Consider the following 18,911-nt stretch of genomic DNA (forward strand, 5'->3'; position numbering starts at 1 on the left):
GCCCCGCGTTACGTTTCTGACAAAGAGCTGCCAGAAACCTGTGGAAAAGATGCAAGCAGCTCATAAAAGGGATGCCTATTTCATTTTAGTTGTCCTTGGCACCCAGTCAGAGGGAGACTTGGGGGCGGAGGTCATTTGAAGCAGAGAAGTCCCCATGGGAGTGTGTCCCTTTCCACCACCCACAGTCTTTCTATTGCAAATCTCTCCCTCCCACCTGCCTTCCCCCTTCCAATATTTGCATTTATAACCTTGCATTGCAGTAGTCCAAGCGGGAGATAACCAGAGCATGCACTACTCTGGGGAGACAGTCTGTGGGCAGGGAGGGTCTCCGCCTGCGTACCAGATGGAGCTGGTAGACAGCTGCCCTGGACACAGAATTGACCTGCCCCTCCATGGACAGCTGTGAGTCCCAAATGACTCCCAGGCTGCGCACCTGGTCCTTCAGGGGCACAGTTACCCCATTCAGACCAGGGAGTCCCCCACCCCCGCCCGCCCCCTGTCCCCCAAAAACAGTACTTCTGTCTTGTCAGGATTCAACCTCAGTCTGTTAGCCACCATCATCCTCCAACCACCTCCAGACATTCACACAGGACGTTCACCGCCTTCCTTCATTGGTTATTACTATTATCTCACAACATGTTCAAACCTGTGCTGGGTGGGAGGTGACATGGTCAATGAAAGCCCTAACACCAGGGATGTTCTGAGAAAACAGAAGCACACCAAACTGCAACTCCCAATTATTACTGGATCTTCCTGCCAAGCATAAAGGGTAGACCATTACTGAAAGAATGTCTCTCCCAGAGTGCTAGAATGACATATGTAATCTAATGAGACAATGTGATATATGTCATTTTTACTGTACATTATATCCTGTGTCAACCTACAGGTATGGCTTCACTTGCAAATAGCCTTAACAGGCATGACATGTGAGTCCCTTTCAGGTTTACATGAAACCACACATCTGGGAAGGTGGATACCAGGTTATTATTTATTGAATATCTATATAACTTATGGGATCAAAGGGGGGTGGGAAATATCTATAGTGGTATCTTGGTTCTCAAACTTAATCCATTCTGGAAGTCCGTTCCAAAACCAAAGCCTTCCAAAACCAAGGTGTGCTTTCCCATAGAAAGTAATGCAAAATGGATTAATCCATTCCAGACATTTAAAAACAACCCCTAAAACAGCAGTTTAAGATGAATTTTACTAACAAGACCATTGATCCATAAAATGAAAGCAATAATAAATGTACTGTACTATAAAATAAATAAGACAGTATTGCAGATGATAAAAAATTTAAAAAAATCTTACCTACAATGATGATAGTCATTCTTTGGATGGGGGGGCCTTTATCCATTTCCACAGTCACACAATCAATCAATAGCCGAACTGGGTTCCACATAGTCACAAAACAAAATAAGCAAAAAATCCTCAAAAACAAAAAGGTCAAACTTTTTTTTAAAAAAAAAATAATATTTATTACTTTTAAACCTTACAAAAAAGAAGAAAAAGAAAAGAAAAAAAGAAGAAGTGCTAGGCCGAATTGCTGCGATAAAGATGAATGTATTGCCAAGGATGTTGTTTTTGTTTCAAACATTGCAAATTTTGGATAAAATGGAGTGTTTCAAGAAGTGGCAGAGAGATATTTCTAGATTTGTCTGGCAGGGCAAGAAGCCTCGAATAAAATTTAAGATATTAACTGATGCTAAAGAAAGAGGTGGATTTGCCCTGCTGGACTTAAAACTTTATTATGAATCAGCTGCATTTTGCTGAATGGATGCTTCTTGAGAACACTGATGTGTTGGATTTAGAAGGTTTTAACAATGTTTTTGGGTGGCATGCATATTTGTGGTATGACAAGGTCAAAGCACATAAAGCGTTTAAAAACCATATTGTCAGAAAAGCACTGTTTAATGTTTGGATAAGATATAAGGACTTGCTTGAAAATAAAACCCCAAGGTGGCTATCACCAATGGAAGCGAAGGCTCAGAAAAAGCTCAATATGGAGGCCAATTGGCCGAAATATTGGGAAATTTTGGAACAAGATGGAGACAGACTAAAATTGCAGAGTTTTGAAAAATTAAAAAATAGAGTGCGAGATTGGCTTCACTATTACCAGATAATGGAGGCATATAATTTGGACAAAAAAATTGGCTTCCGGGTGGAAAAATTAAAATTGGAAATAGAACTGCTAGATCCTAAAATTAAGAACTTGTCAAGAATGTATAACTTGCTGTTGAAATGGAATACTCAGGATGAAACGGTGAAATCTGTTATGATTAAATGGGCACAAGACGTTGGACATAATATTATGATGGCTGACTGGGAACAGTTATGGACCACAGGTATGAAATTCACGGCATGTAATGCCTTAAGAGAGAATATAATGAAAATGATATACAGGTGGTACATGACACCAGTCAAGCTTGCAAAAATCTATCATCTGCCCGATAATAAATGTTGGAAATGTAAAGAGACCGAAGGTACATTCTTTCACCTTTGGTGGACGTGCCCAAGGATTAAGTCCTTCTGGGAGATGATCTATAATGAAATGAAAAAGGTATTTAAATATACCTTTCTGAAGAAACCAGAGCCTTTCTCCTGGGCATGGTTGGCCAATTGGTGCCAAAGAAGGACAGAACTTTCTTTATGTATGCCACAACAGCAGCAAGAATACTCATCGCGAAGTATTGGAAGACACAAGATTTACCCACCCGGGAAGAATGGCAGATGAAGTTGATGGACTATATGGAATTGGCGGAAATGACTGGCAGAATCCGAGACCAGGGAGAAGAGTCGGTGGAGGAAGATTGGAGGAAATTTAAAGACTATTTACAGAAACATTGTAAAATTAATATCTGTTAGAAGGATGTTGGAATAACATTATATGATTTTAGCAGGAATGATATAAAGGATTTGGGAATAACTGACTGTTAATTGGTGAAAGGAGGAAAAGTAAAGTTACATTATATTAAGACAATTTACAGGACAAAAAATTTAAAAGAGGGAAAGGATTTGCTGAAATGGATAATTGACCTAGAATACAAAAAAAGGAGGTGTGAGGAGGTCAAGGAAATAAGCTAATGAAAGATTAGTAATGAGGAGATCTGATGCATTTTTCTTTGTGTTTTTGTTTTTGTTTAATGGGTTTTATTTCTCTGCTTTTTTCTTTTTTTATATTGTGATGTGTTGTTTTGTTTTTGTTTAATGTGGTATTTTTACTTTTTCTTTCTGTAATTTTTGAAACTTTAATAAATATTATTTAAAAAAAGAAAAAGAAAAATGAAGAAGCAAAAGAAAGAAAAAAACAATACAATACAATATATAAACAGTACACAACGCAACATTAACACATTAGACTAAACAAAACAAAGCAAAAACAATTTAAAAACATACATCATACCATTTCAGTGCCTTATCTTTCATTCCCTTGTTTCATCGATCTCCTCTCACCTCCCTTTTTGTATTCCACTTCTATTAATTGTTTCAGCAATTCCTTTCCATCATTCTATATTTTCTGTCATATAATTATCTTAACTTATTTTAACCTTATTTTCCATTAATACTATAATACTTGTTTATGCTTAACTCCTTATAACATTTCTACTAAAGCCATATAATTTCATTCCAACATTTTTCTGACACTCATTAATTTTACAGTATTTCTATAAATAAACTTTAAACTTTTTCCAGTCTTCTTCCACCGTCTCTTCTCCCTGGTCTCGGATTCTGCCAGTCATTTCCCTCAATTCCATATAGTCCATCAACCTGGTGATCTTCTGTCCGAGGCTCTTAACTCTTTTCCAAGTCCCTTCTGCAGGTCTTCTTCATATTTATACATGCACTTTACTTTGTCTTCTGCTGATCTTGTTCTTTTTTTTTTTTTAATCTTTATTACGGCCATTGGCCCGTCACACGACAGTTTCATATCAACATAATATACTTAAACCTCCAAATTTAAAATCACTAAAACTTACAAAAGACAAACAGAAGCCAAAGCAGAACCAAAAACAAGGACCACCATCATACATTACAGTAAATTTGTAACCTAAACATCGCCCTCTGCTCATAAATTAATCAAGGATATCAATGGTGATATCACTTAATTACATCCTAAAACATAGATCATGGTTTAAAGGGGTTATCCGAGCCACACAGGAGACCGTTTCTCTTCTTTAGGGATAGGACGCTGATCAAGAATCTGGCAACCATGAGTGATCTTAGGGGGTCATCATCAATTAGTAGATATCTCAGTTTGGCTTCAATCGTATCATCGGCAATTCCCTTTAGATATTGAGCAAGAAACTTGCTCCTGGCCGGTAAGTGAAAAGCACAGTCAAGAATTATGTGATGCAACGATTCCGGTGCCCCACAATTACAATCACATAAGAGCGATATCTGTCCATTGGAGAATCTATTTCTCAGCACGTTCGATGGGAAGGTGTTGAATCTTGCCTTTACAAAGGCATATCTATGAGCTGAAGAAGTTAAGGAATTCAAATAGTTTGGGAGCCTTAAGAGGGGTAATAAACCAAGATTTAGAGGTGAGCAGGTACCATTGCCCAAGACCATTTTCTGCTGCAAGTCCATCTCCTCTAGTTTACAGGTAACTGTTCTTTTAGCTGGAACTATGTCCTGCTCTAGTAATTTGGATGGGGAAATTCCCATTGCCGTAATTTTCAGCTGTAAATTTTTTACCCATGGGCTCTGGAAATCATCTCTCCACATACATTGTATCAAGTACAAGTTTGGGAGATTGTGCCATAGAGATAACCAGTGACAAAGTATGTGCTTCCACAGAGCATTTTCCAGGGATACAGTATTAAGTTCCATGCGTAACGCTGTATTACTTACACAGTTGGGCAGTTTCAATATCCCTCTTAAAAACTGATTTTGAATAACCTCCAGGTGAGATAGGTTGACAAAAGTCCCTCAAATTGAGATGGCATAAGCAATTGTCGGGATCACCTTGGCCTTGAAGACTTTCAGCGCCGATGGGATATGAAGAGCCCCATCGGTGAAGAAGAATCGCAAGATCGCCCAGGAGATAGCTTTGGCTCTATTTGTAACATAGGCTACGTGGGCCTTCCATCTAAGGTTATGTTGTAACCAAACTCCCAAATACTGGAATCTATAGACTTGTTCGATGACTCTCCCATCAATTCTCCAATTATGGAGTTTCCGGCTCTTTGAGAAGATGAGGATCTTAGATTTTCCATAATTAATTGTAAGGGAATTTGCGTTACAATATGATCCAAAAATTTTTAAGGCCCTCCTGAGACCTACTCTAGAAAAGGAAAGAATGACTGCGTCATCCGCATATAGTAACAAAGGGCAGCGATAAAGTGCTAGGCGGGGTGTATGAATCCTTTTTTGGGCCTCTATTAGGGGAGTCCTCATGTCGCTTATGAACAGATTGAACAGGAGTGGAGCCAATATACAACCCTGTCGGACACCTCTGTTAATGGAAATTGAATTGGTGAGATCACCCTCCGGGGTGAATCTCACTCTAGCCGCTGAGTTCTCATGGAGTTTGATTATTAGCCAGAGAAGCCTTCTGTCGATGCCCCAGCGGGTGAGTTTTTCCCAGAGGATGCTCCTGGGGATACTATCGAATGCTGCCTTTAGGTCAATGAATGCCACACAGAGTTGACCACCCTTTGGGGTGGAGTATTTCCAGGCAAGATGCTGTAAAATTAGAATATGATTAATTGTTGACTGTTTTGGGCGGAATCCAGCTTGTTCGGGCCCAATTAATTTTTTCTCTTCGGCCCATTGGGTGAGTCTGTTCAACAGGGAGCGGGCATACACTTTCCCCACTATTGAGAGCAGACTGATGTTTCTGTAATTCCCCGGGTCATCTGGTGAGCCCTTTTTGTGGATTGGAACAATAACAGCATCCTTCCATACTTCCGGGATCTTTCCAGAGTTGTTCACGGCATCAAAGATGGTCGCCAGGACTTTGGCCCACCAGTCCGCGTGGTATTTTATAGCTTCTGCCGGGATCAGGTCTGGCCCAGGCGCTTTCCGTGTTTTGAGTTTAACGATCAAGTCATGGATGTCTTCCGGATCGGTGGGGGGCCAGAGGGGAAGCTGATCTTGAGATTCGTCTCTTGTGTTAACAATACAGTCAGTTGTGGCAAAGTAATTTTTTAAGTAAGATTCCCAAACCGGGGCGGGAATGATAGTTAGAGGGTATCTTTTAGTTCTTTTATTTACCAGGAGCCAAAATTGTCTGGAGTTCCGTGATGATGAGGCTTCTATAATTGCCCGCCATTGATTCGCTTGCCATTCCAGTCTGGCTCGCTTTTGAATTTGCTTGTAGGCCGATTTTGCTTGGAAATATTCTTTTGGCAAGACCGTTGCCCCAGAGGCTTTATACTCTTTGTAGATGTTACCAAGAAGTTGTCTAGCCTGTTTACAATGATCTTGTTCTTAATTTCCTTCCTTTGATGCTGAAGAGTAGATCTTGGGGAAGCTCCGACCTAACAATGTTTTTATTCCTTCTCGACAGGTCAGCCTAATCTCCGTAATTAAAACTAAAATCCAAAAGATATTTCAGGGTGTGTTTCAAAATCCCTCCAAATCTGAAAGTCCCCACAACTCCAATCTCCTCCTGACCCAGGTCCAGGTCCCAAAGGTCAGTAAATCCCTGCATGAGGTGATCTATCCAACTTTCCTTCTCCAGTCCAAGCAGGGTTCCAATCCTCAAAATCTGACTTTCTCTGAATTCAATCATAGAAGGCAACAACTTATCAAATTGCCTCTGTAAGGCTGGGGCTCTCTCTCCCTCTCCACTTGTATTACTTTAGGTTCAACAACAACAACTTTCTCCCTCGCCTTCTCCACAGTTTGCCATGTCAAAGAAGATTCCTGTATCGATTCCTGAATGGTTTCTGTATAGATGTTCACTTTTTGTCCCAAGTTATCAATTTTGATAGTCATCAGATCCGTCTTCTTGTGGAGCTGTTCCAATGAATCACTTATCTTACATAATGCAATCACTAAGGCTTCTTCTGTTGACATTCTTAACCTATCCAAGGTCAATCCCTGGTTCTCACGGTTTTTTATCTTGCAGCTGGAGATTCCACCAGCTCAACTCTTGTAACAGTTTCAAAGGCTCCCTCTAGAGGGAAACAATTTCTATTTGTATCAATCCTTTTAAGCACAGTTCAAGCAATAAAATTAGTTTCAATTTTCAGTTACTTTTACTCCTTTTTAAACGCAGAAGGAGACAATGGAAACAATGTATTTCTCTTATTTAACTAGCTGTCAAGATACGTTTTATTCACAGTCAATGAACTTTCCCAAAACGTCAGTCTTATTAGCAGCCCGTTTCCAGGTTCAGAGCGGTGGTAATTTAACTTTCTTCACTCTCTCCTACAGGCTTACGCGATCCCAAATTTCCCCCCTCTTCTCCTGCTTCCAAGGGGGGTTTAATGATTTTAGCCAATGGAAGTTTAATCCTTTACAGAGGACTTTCCAAGACTTTAGCTTGCAAGCTCTTTGCTTCAATCTATTTACAAAAGGGGAAGGCGGACTTCCTGTTTGAAACCTCCCCGTTTCGGTGCCAAATTAAGACGTTTAAAAATCCAATTTTCCGTTCTACTCATGGGTAGTTGTTTAGGATCAAATTGTCCACAGGAAAAAGTCAGCTCTCTCCGGCAACAGCAGTGCGGCTTCACTCCGTGAAAGAAGCAGTCAATTCAAAGCACCGCGCCGCTCACCCCACGTCGCTCCGGATCCCCGAAACCGGGTCTCCCCGCGAGTAGGGGAGGCTCAAAAGGTGCCAGCCGAATCCCACGTTCACAGGCTTCTCCCGCCTGTGATTTTTAGTGGGTCTCCGCCTTCGCCGTGGCGGCCAGACCCTGATTTCCACAGAGCAAATTCCTCCCGATCAGAGGAATTCCGCCATTGTCGGAGGCGCCAACCCGGAAGTCCTCAACAAAAAGGTCAAACTTAATGCATTCCAGAAGTCTGTTTGACCTGAAATATTCAAAAAATAAGGCACAGCTTCTAACTGGAGCAGGCGGCCCGGAAACAATACCCGACAGCCACATTGGATGTTTGACTTCTGAAAAGCATTCGAAAACCAGAACTTACTTTCGGGTTTTCGGCATTTGGGAACCAAGGCGTTTGAGTACCAAGGTTCCAATGTAGTATCTATGTCTGAACTGTAGTTAAATGCAGAGAAAATGTTTGTGGTTCCTGCAGAACCTAAGCAAATTTCTCTCCAAAGGAGGGAACTGTTAAAACCAGGGATGGGGGAGGGCAGTTAAACAACTCCCCCAAAATTCCAAGTCCCCACCACAGCCTTGAACTAAGGTCAGAACAATGAGCCTGAAGAGGCTCAGAAAAGCCGTCTATAAAATTGAAGTGGATACCGTGTATCCTCTGTTTCCTCGGACTATCCAATATAGAAACAAAATAAAAAAAATTCCTTCCAGCAGCACCTTAGAGACCAGCTAAATTTGTTATTGGTATGAGCCCTCGTGTGCCTGCACACTTCTTCAGATCCAATATAGAAAACTGTAAAATTCAATGGTTTGACGGATTTCCTTGGCTCCAAGGGCTAATGACTCCTCCAGAAGAGGGGGGGAATCCAGGTCTCCCCTGCCTCAGGAGGCGATCAAAGGCAGCACATACCCCTGGCAGAAACCCATCGGGATGGTGGGTCGAATCCTGATACTTTCAAAGGAGAAGCGCAGGAAAGCCTTGCAGCTAGGGGGCTTGAGTAAAGACTTCTATTGTTCTTTGAGGAAGAGGGTAGTTAAAAGGTGTGGGAAACTGGGGTTACTGACAGGGGTGAGTGACAGTTTCATGTTTCTTTATGCCAACCACTCCTCTTCTGTGTCATATCTGTGATGTATTGATGCTGCTATTGGAAATGTATTATGGGAAAGGGGAAGGGAGTCTTAAAAGTCCACGCAACCCCACGCTCGGGGTTCCTACTCTTTGTGTATTTGAACCTTGTTGCAACAAATAAAGATCAGGTTTACTGACTGCTGTTTTGCTTCTTTGATCTAACTGGAGACTCCTTCTTTTGCTGACCAGAGGGACTCGCGGGGAGTGGCACCCCAACAAGCTGGGCAACGGAGTAATCCCGCGCCCCAATATTTTTTCCTTATCAGCCTTTTCCAATGACACTGACTAGAAGCTGAAGGAGGAGGAGCCAGCAATGGAAGGTGACTCAGTTGTGGAAAGAATGGCTGCTTAAGGCAGGAGAAATTCTGGTGCCCAAAAAAGAGCAACATCCTTGCCAAAAGGTTTCAGTAGGCTGCAGTCCACTATGCAGTAAGGATGAATGAAGCTGTCAATTTTGGTTTCTCTCATTTTTTCATTTTCCCAATTTTATGTTCTCCATATTTCCACAGCAGTTTGCATTAAAAAAAAAAAATATTAAAGATTTTCTTGGGTAACAAAAGTATGTGCATTGTTTCTTTTTTCAGATCTTGCATTTTTAAAAAATGTCTTCAGCAATTTAATGCAATTTTCTCCTAATATATGCATTTTTGCAAAGCAATTTCCCCTGATGCAATGCATTTTGGTATATTATATTCAATAATATATGCATTTTTATGCACACTTTCCCCTAGTATGTGCATTTTTGTACACATTATTTATGACCAAATTTGGAGAAGTGGAGAAGTGTGAATTTCAAAGCACAGCTGCGTTTTGGTTTGCAAATTAGGTAAGTTTACCTTTAAATGTGTACTGAATCAACTTTCTCCCTCCGTCCTACTTGTAAGTGAATCCTATGGAATATAGTAGGACTTACTTCTTAGTAAACTTGCATTAGAACAGTTTTCATACAAAATTACTCATTCTTAAAGGAAACACAAACCCCTGGAACCTAGTACCACTTGGAGATTGGGGCAGGTGCAACAATACTTTAGATCTCAGTGCTAAAGCCATTTATGTTGCCTGTGGATGTCACAACTTAAACCTAATTATATTATATAGTTATATGTTATATATTGCTTAGACTGTCTTGTCTTGTTTTTTAAGAAAATGTTAAATTGTTCCTTCCATTCTTCTCCCAGGCCTAAGAAAGCAATCAGTTACATGCAGAAGCCTCATGCTCTAATGATTTCATGTAGAGCAGTTTCCCTTTTGACAAGACTTTGAATAATATATAAATTGAAACTGAATCCTGGTAAGACAGAGGCATTATATGTTCCAAGTACTTGAGTTTAGGAGGTGCACTCCCTTGCAAGGAGCGGGGTCAAAGCTTGAGGGTACTTCTGGACCTGGACCCAACATTGTAATTGGAGGCTCAAGTTAGAGCAGGAACCCCTGCCCTCAGCCGCAAGCCCAGGGACCCCAAGGTTCATCTAGTCCAACCCCCTGCAATGCAGGAATCTCAACTAAAGCATCCATGACAGATGGCCATCTCACCACTGCTTAAGAATGTCAAAGGAAGGAGAGTCCACCACCCTCTGAGGGAGAATGTTCCATTGCTGAACAGCTCTTACAGTCAGAAAGTTTTTCCTAATGTTTCGTTGGAATCTCCTTTGTTTCTACTTGAAGCCATTGGTTTGAGTCCTACCTTCCAGAACAGGAGAAAACAAGCTTGCTCCCTCTTCCATGTGACAGCCCTTGAGATATTTGAAGATGGCAATCATATCTCCTCTCAGTCTCTTCTGTTCCAGGCTAAACATACCCAGCTCCTTCAAGCACTCCTCATAAGGCTTTGTTTTTAGATTCTTGAACATCTTGGTCGCCCTCCTCTGCACATGTTCCAGCCTGTCCTTCTTAAACTGTGGTGCCCAGAACTGGACACTTGGCTCCATATGTGATCTGACCAAGGCAGAAGGAATTACTTCCCTTGATCTGAACACCAGACTTATGTTGATGCAGCTAAGAATAGCATTACCTTTTTTTGTTGCTGTATCACACAGCTGACTCGTGTTAAGCATGTGGTCTACTAGGACCCCTAGAACCTTTTCACATGTACTGCTAGTAAGCCAGGTGTCCCCTAGCCCATATTTGTGCATCTGGTTCTTCCTGCCTAAGTGCAGAACCTGACATTGGTCCCTATTGTGCCCAGTTACTGTTACACTGCAACATTTTGTTGCAACATCCAAGTCCCAACTAATGCCAGGATGCCTAAGCTAGGTCAGATTTGCCAACATTTGTGTCCTTGCACAAAGACACAAAAGTACATTTTGTCAAACCTTAAAATATAATATGATGCATCCATTTGGGACCTCCCTCTCATTCTCATCCCATCAGAGGTAGAGAGTGTAGTTTCAATTGCAATCAGCTGTGTCCCTTTGCATCTCATTGAAATTGGTCTTGAGGGGTATAAAAGGCCCTTGATAAGGAAGCTTGGTTTCCCCACCTCTCCACCCAGTGTCTTCTGCCAGGAAGGATTTGTAGGTGGGCCTTGTGGTAGCTTGTTCATGGTAAGTACCTCCCCCCCCCCCCATTATGCTTTTGCAATCTCTAATCCTTTGAAGCCATGTAGGAGTTTTATAGTACTATTTTGGGTATCTTCTGCTTTGTAAATTTCTCTGCCTGGTTTTACCACCACCACCATTTTCTGGCATCAAATCTTTGGGTGCAATCTCTTTCAGAGTGGGATGCTAGCATGGTCCTGCTCTTGCAAGTCATGGCAGAAGCCCAGACTTGCAGCTCTGTGGAGCTTGCCTTGCTGCCCAGGATGGGGCTGCAACTCATTATGGTTCTCAAGAGTGTTGTGGATGAACCTGACACACCTTTCTTGTCTAGCTTACCAGGGACTCCCTGAGAGGGACCATTAAAGCTTCTAAATTGGTAACAACATAAAAAAACACTTTGATTTTAAGGTGAACTGAGGGCTGAATTCAGTGCCGGATTTATGTATATGCTAAACAAGGCATAGCTTAGGCCCCCACTCTCTTGAAGGCCCCCGCAAAATTTCCACTATTAATATACTTCTTCTAAACTGTATTTCAGTTCAACAATTACTTTGATAAAATATATTTTGTTATGTGCAAATGGCTTTAGATACCTGTTAGGTCCATAAATTACCATATAGCATATTCAACAAAAAACAGCGACAATTTGTTGTTGACAAAGGACAGCTGGACATTTAAACGGCCCCATTACCTTCAGGAGCTTAGGGCCTCATCAAACCTCAGTCCGGCCCTGGCTAAATTGGTGGAACTGTGAGACCAAACACTTGCCTTTCTACTGATAGTCGTTTGGAGAATGGTTTCTGGTGCAAGAGAGACAGTGTCTAGGATGTGGTTTGGCCCTGGATGTTGAAAGCTTCTGAGAGCCGATGTTTTCTGTCTTCAGGCTCACCCAGACTTACTTTTGTGCCACATTTCTAGGCACAGGTCTGGGCTTCCAAGTGCTTTCTGGTTTTTTACCCTGGCACGTTCCCCACGAAAACCCGCTTTTTACTGCTGATTCTAAGGAAATGGCAATCTTTGAAAAACCTGAATTGTCATGTGTTCTGATTCAACATTAAACAGCAGGTCTTCCTGGGGAAAGCGCCAGGTTTGTGTGTGTGTGTGTGTGTGTGTGTGTATAGCGCTTGGACACAGAACTTTAAAGCACAGACCTGTCGTCTAGAAAGCACGGTACAAAAGGCAAGCGTGGTGGAGCCCAGAGTACCAAAGAAAAGAATTGTGACCTGAATAAGCATGTCTTTGGTGACACCCATGTTATAGTTATGCCACTGCTCCTCTTCCTATCTGCAGTGATTATCTATACAATTTCAGGGTGTTGGCAAACTTTTTTTTTTTTTTTTTTTGGCTCTTAGCAGATCAAATTGCTTAATTTGAGGCAGATTGAAAATGGGCTATTAAAGACTGCAGACCTAAGCAGGTCTGATTGCTCTTCACTGAGGTTTAATTTCAAGTAAGCATGTTTGGGATCATGGAGTGTCCCCACTTGATGGGTGTGGAGCATGTGCAGAGTGCTCCATTTTTGGGACTCACCAACTTGTGTCCTACATGCATGCTTGAACTAGGGTCAGGGGTCTCAGGGTAAGTTTCAAAACTTCTGAGAAGGTTAACCTAATAGCTTTTAATGGTTTTGCTGAGGCAGTGTCTTGTCCCACTGGTTCATCCAGCCCAGCAGGCGTGGCTGACACAGGAGGGAGCTGCCCCACTGGCACTAGAGCAGTGGACTCATTCTGGTGCATATTGGCTGAAGCTGATGGATGCTTGGAGCCCCACAACAACTGGAGGGACAGGGCTCCCATCCTGAGGGGGAGCACCCAGATTTACATCCTCCTTCGGCCATGGAGCTCAATGAACTCCATGGCAGTAAGACAACCTGTTACTGAATGTTTGTTGGACCTTGTCCAACCTGCTGCATTGCAGATGTTTTCAAGTTATAACTCTAAAAAGACCCAACCAGCATGACAGGGAGGATGGGAGTTGTAGTCCTGCAACATCTGGAGGGCACCAGATGTTTTTGTCCAAAGTCTGATTTAAAGATCAAGACCAGAGATGGCAGACGCTGGATTGGGAGCCTATTGGGAATAACCAATCCACAAGCTTGCACTTCACCCCTGAAATGAGTTTGCATCTATTATTGTTTCAGCTTTGCTTGCGGAAAGTCTCCAAAGGCCTGGGCCAACTTGAAGCCTACATCGATGCAGAAGAAGGTGTGGCTTTCCAGATGGATAACAACCTGATCTGGGACTCATTGGATGGCCAATACACATGGGCCATACAGGGTCTAACTGAAAAGTTGGCATCTAGCAAATTCTGGGTCACTTGTCTGCCTATGGGAAAGGTTATGCTGAGAAACTGGGCAGGGAAGTATCTCGCTGCAGTGGCTATAGGAGAAAACCCAGTAAACTTCCCCATCCAGCCTGTTCAGTACTCAGAAGATCCATCTTTGCAGTTTGAGGTCTTTTACAAGGGCAATAGGGTAGCTTTCCAGGCCTACAATGGGCTGTTCTTGACCAGGACATATAGAGGGTTCACTTCAGTTGAAGCAGCCAAGTTGGTCGCTGATGATTCCTGTTATTTCCGCCCCCTGATTGGAGACCTCCTCCCCCCAAAGTTCAAAATACTGAGGGTGATCACAAGCGATCTCTCTCACATGATATACCACCACTCTGTCTCGGATAAGCAGGTCTACGCCAACCGGGGGGAAGCAGCAGTGAGGCACACTTTCGACATGACTTGGGAGACTACCGTTGCAGACACCGTTTTCTGGAACAGTCTGTGGGGGCTTGGTGTGGAAACTTCCTGCCACTTCACTGTTGAAGATGCAATGCCTCGTTTGGAGTACACGGAGAACAATGACCGGACCGTCCTTGTGCAGAGGAATATTTCTCAGAGGCTCACCCAGGAGGTGCTGGTGCCCCCCCACACTGAAGTCTTGGCCAAGCTTGTTGTCCACAGAAATTCTACGGCTACTGTGTCATTCACAGCTGTCATCCAAAAGGTGAAATCAAATGGGGATGTGGTGATGCTGAACAAAGGTGGGCTCTGGAAGGGTCTTGTCTACCACGGGGTCCGTCTGGAGATCACCAAGCGGAAGCTGAGTGAGCGCAGACCTCTTGAGGAATGCCCCCTCCTGTGATGTTATGGGGAGTGGTGTCCTTCCAAGGGGGCCACGTGGACTGGATGGCAGGTGGCTCACCCCTGAAGAAACATAGCTATGGCTGCTCAGATTCTGGACCATCCTGGTCCGTTGTCACTTTGAAGATTATTCGTGCTTATCAGGGCAGGCAAGGACTGCTTCCTGGCTGTCTTCTGGCAGATCCTTTCTACCTCCTAGGTGCCTGAAAATGATGGCTACCTTTTTTACGACAAAGAGGAAGAGAGCTCCTTGCCTTTTTAGCATAATTAACGCAACTTAAATAAAATGGTGAATTATTTTTTTGTCTCTGAAAAAATGCCTTCTGCCTCTTTGTGTGTGTGGATAGGTTTAGAGTAGGGACACTTGTGGGGGAAAGGGTCACTGCTGCTGCTGGAAAACATCCCAATTTCAATGGGAAAGCTGTATGGAGAATATTTAAAGTAACATTTTGGCTGCACACAAACCATAAATTTCAAGCACGTGGCTTCCCCCAAATAATCCTGGGAACTGTCATTTACTCCTAAAGGTAAAGGGACCCCTGACCATTAGGTCCAGTCGTGGCCGACTCTGGGGTTGCGGCGCTCATCTCGCTTTATTGGCAGAGGGAGCCGGCATATAGCTTCCGGGTCATGTGGCCAGCAGGACTAAGCCGCTTCTTTCCCCCCCCCCAAATTTTTTTATAATCATAAATAATCATTAAATTTATTCCAATCTTCCTGATACTCCTCCTCCTTCTGGTCGCGGACTCTTCCGGTTAGGTCGGCTAGCTCCGAAAAATCCATCATCTTCATCTGCCATTCTTCTATTCTTGGTAATTCTTGGGTTTTCCACTTTTTAGCTAACAAAATACGAGCAGCAGTTGTGGCATACAAAAATAATTTAACATCTTTCTTGGGCAATTCCAAACCTGTTATTCCAAGAAGAAAGGCCTCTGGTTTCTTTATAAATGTATATTTCAACATTTTTTTCAATTCATTATAAATCTTTTCCCAGAAGTCTTTCACCTTGGGACAGGTCCACCACATATGATAAAAGGTTCCTTCCTTTTCTTTACATTTCCAACATATATTGTCATAATTATGATATATCTTTGCTAATTTTACAGGAGTCAAATACCATCTATACATCATTTTCATTATATTTTCCTTTAACAAAGTACATGCAGTGAACTTGACCCCTTTCTTCCACAATCTTTCCCAATCCTCAAACATTATATTATGTCCTACATCTCTTGCCCAATCTATCATCACAGATTTAACTTGTTAATCTTTTGTATGCCACTCCAACAATAGCTTGTACATTTTAGATAATTTTTTACCTTTAGTATCCAACAATTCCGTTTCCAACTTAGATTTTTCAAAAGCAAAACCATTTTTCTTATCCAATTTATCCAATTCATTGATCTGGTGGTAACATAACCAATTTAGCTTATCTTTAACTTGATCAAATGGTTTTAATTTGTAACCTTCCTCCTCTTCTATTAATAAATCATAATATCTCAACCATTTCGTGTCCATATTTAATTTTTTCTGGGCCTTTGTCTCCATTGGTGAAAGCCATCTGAGATGGCTAAAATATGAGATCTTTATATTTTATCCAAACATTATACAACAATTTCCTAATTACATGGTTTTTAAATGCGTTATGAGCCTTTACCTTCTCATACCATAAACATGCATGCCAACCGAACACATTGTGAAATCCCTCCAAATCTAATAGATCTGTATCTTCTATTTGCACCCATTCTTTAATCCAACAAAGTGCAGCAGCTTCAAAATAGATTTTTAAATCTGGCAGGGAAAATCCCCCTCTTTCTTTAGAATCCCTAAGTAATTTATATTTAATTCTGGGTTTCCTCCCCTGCTAGATAAATCTAAAGAGTGCTTTCTGCCATTCTTTAAAGCATTTTGCATTATCTATCAAATTTTATTAAACGGTCACAGACCAGATTGGTTCGTACAGCTAGTCAGCGAAACATAACACCAGAAAAAACAAAGGACAGTTTCAATACAGATTAGGCCATAACAACAATTTAAGATTGGACAGCATGAATAAGATTAAGTATTTGCCTTCGCCTGCATGTTGACATTGGAAAGCTCTTGTTTTCTGCGCCTGATAGCGGCTGCACAGAATTTAGCAACATTGATCGTAATTACAGGAACCTTATCTTCTACCAAGGCTCTCATACATTGAAGTTCTGATTCATTTTTAAGCTTTTGTAGAACTGGGGCAATAAAGGTCAGGCGTAGATCCTCGTAATAGCTACAGTGCAGCAATACATGCAAACTTGTTTCCACTTCCGATGAGCCACATGGGCAAACACGTGACTCATATGGTTTGCCTTCATATCTGCCTAACAGCAGGGCAGAGGGCAGAACGTTTAATCTGGCCAGGGTAAAGGAATGTCTGTACTTAGGTATTTGTAAATCAGCCAGATAGTTTGCGGGTGAGAACCCTCTCCCAAAGTCTCTAATTGTGGCATGTTTATCCATTTTGCCCATATGACATTGCAGCTCTATGTCCCTAATGCGCTGGAGCACTTGACTTCTGGCTCTCTCATATCCTGCCGCTATCAAGATCTGCGGGGAGAATCCCAAGCTTCTTATCTTTTCAAACAGGGAAGCTTTCCAGGTAGAATGAAAGGTGTCTAAGAGTGTTAAGGGCGCCAAACCGGCCGGGGAAAAAATAAGTTTTAACCAGTAGTGTATCTTTAGAATCCACAAACGCGCGTTAACGGGTAGTTGTCCAACTTCTAAGCGGACAGCTATATTAGATACACAGGGAGGGATCCCCAATAAACACCGATAGAATTTTGCTTGAAATGCCTCCATAGGCGCAAAATTTTTAAAACTGCAAACCTGGGATCCATAGGTGAGTTGTGGGAGTATTTTTGCAGCAAAAACCTGGGAGGCCGCTGGAACGTATTTTCCCCCTTTCCCATGAAAGAATCTTGTAAGGGCTTCATTGGCCCTTCCTGTGTTGGCAATGGCGTTTATCATCTGTTGGTGCCACGAGACCCTTTCCTGAAAAGTTATTCCCAGGTATTTGAAAGTTGCTACCTGGTCAATAGGTTGACCATTAATTCTCCATTTGTGTTTCCTTCTTTTTTTTGAAAACACCATAATTTTAGATTTGCTGTAATTTATTAATAGTTGTTCTGCTTGACAATAATCAGCAAGTGATCTCAAAAGCTTCCTCAAGCCAACGCAGGAAAAGGAGAGTAGGACTGTGTCGTCCGCATACAGAAGCACCGGGAGGGGCATACCTGCCAGTTTGGGAGGGTGGGCATTTTCTTTCGCCATATTTACTGCTAGAGAGTTAATATAAAAATTAAATAGCATTGGCGCGAGGACACATCCTTGTTTAACCCCATAGTGTGTTTTAATTTCTTTAGTTAGATGGCCTGACCGATCGCATCTTACCCTCACCCTGGTGTTTTCGTATAGACCACGGATAAGGCGTAATAAGCGTTTATCTATGTTTGTAGCGCCAAGCTTTTCCCAGAGTCTATCCCTTGGTATTAGATCAAAGGCCGATTTGAAATCCACAAAAGCTGCATATAAAGACCCCCCTTTTCTAGAGTATTTGTCTGCCAGGTGTTGAAGGATAAGGGCCTGGTCTATAGTTGAACGCTTTGCTCTAAAACCAGCTTGAGCTTCTGATAGAATATGCTCTCTTTCCATCCACTCCACTAATTTGTCACATAAATGAGCAGCGTATAGTTTGCTGATAATACTTAATAGACTGATTGGTCTATAGTTAGCTGGCTCAGATCTGTTTCCTTTCTTGAATATTGGAATGATGATGGCTAAACCCCAGTCCTCAGGGATAATAGCTGTTTGATTTATACTAGTGAATAAGGCGGCTAGCACAGGGGCCCACCATTCAACATTTGCCTTAAGAATTTCTGGTGGGATATTGTCAGCACCCGGGGCTTTCCCTGATTTAAGAGATTGAATGTGGCCAGTAATTTCTTCTGTGGTTACAGGGGGCCATTCCTTGCCAAATTCACTTGAAGCGGGAAGCAGAGCTGGGACCAGTTGATTTGATGAATATAATGAGAGGAAAAAGGCCTCCCATGCTCCAGCAGGTATAGAGTATTCGATTTCGATCGGGGAGTCTCTCCAGCTTTTTGCAATTGTTTTCCAGAACGTGGCAGAATCTTTCCTTCGGGAGGCCTCCACTAGGCACTGCCATTCCTCCCTTTGTGCCTGGAGCTTTTTCTTGTTAATCAAAGCTTTATAACTGCGTTTTAACTCAAACCAGTCTAATGGAAGCGAAGGTAGGTTCGCTGCTCTATAGAGCATTATCTATAATTGGGAGGGCTTGAAACAGGAAAAGCATCTTTGGCAGCACATTCATCTTAATCACAGAAA

General features: G+C 42.1%; 1 protein-coding gene across 1 annotated transcript; it reads left to right on the forward strand.

Moving 5' to 3' along the window:
• Positions 1-8,854: 8,854 nt before the first annotated feature.
• On the forward strand, positions 8,855-14,664 carry LOC309332024 (uncharacterized protein). Its single transcript, XM_081844678.1, has 4 exons — positions 8,855-9,294; positions 10,044-10,476; positions 13,543-13,606; positions 14,083-14,664. The coding sequence occupies exons 3-4, from the start codon at positions 13,595-13,597 to the stop codon at positions 14,533-14,535; spliced, it is 465 nt and encodes a 154-aa protein (XP_081700804.1). The 5' UTR covers positions 8,855-9,294; positions 10,044-10,476; positions 13,543-13,594; the 3' UTR covers positions 14,536-14,664.
• Positions 14,665-18,911: the final 4,247 nt, after the last annotated feature.

The sequence above is a fragment of the Podarcis erhardii genome (assembly GCF_964252035.2).
Source record: "Podarcis erhardii genome assembly, chromosome: 17".
In the NCBI taxonomy this organism is placed as follows: Eukaryota; Metazoa; Chordata; class Lepidosauria; order Squamata; family Lacertidae; genus Podarcis; species Podarcis erhardii.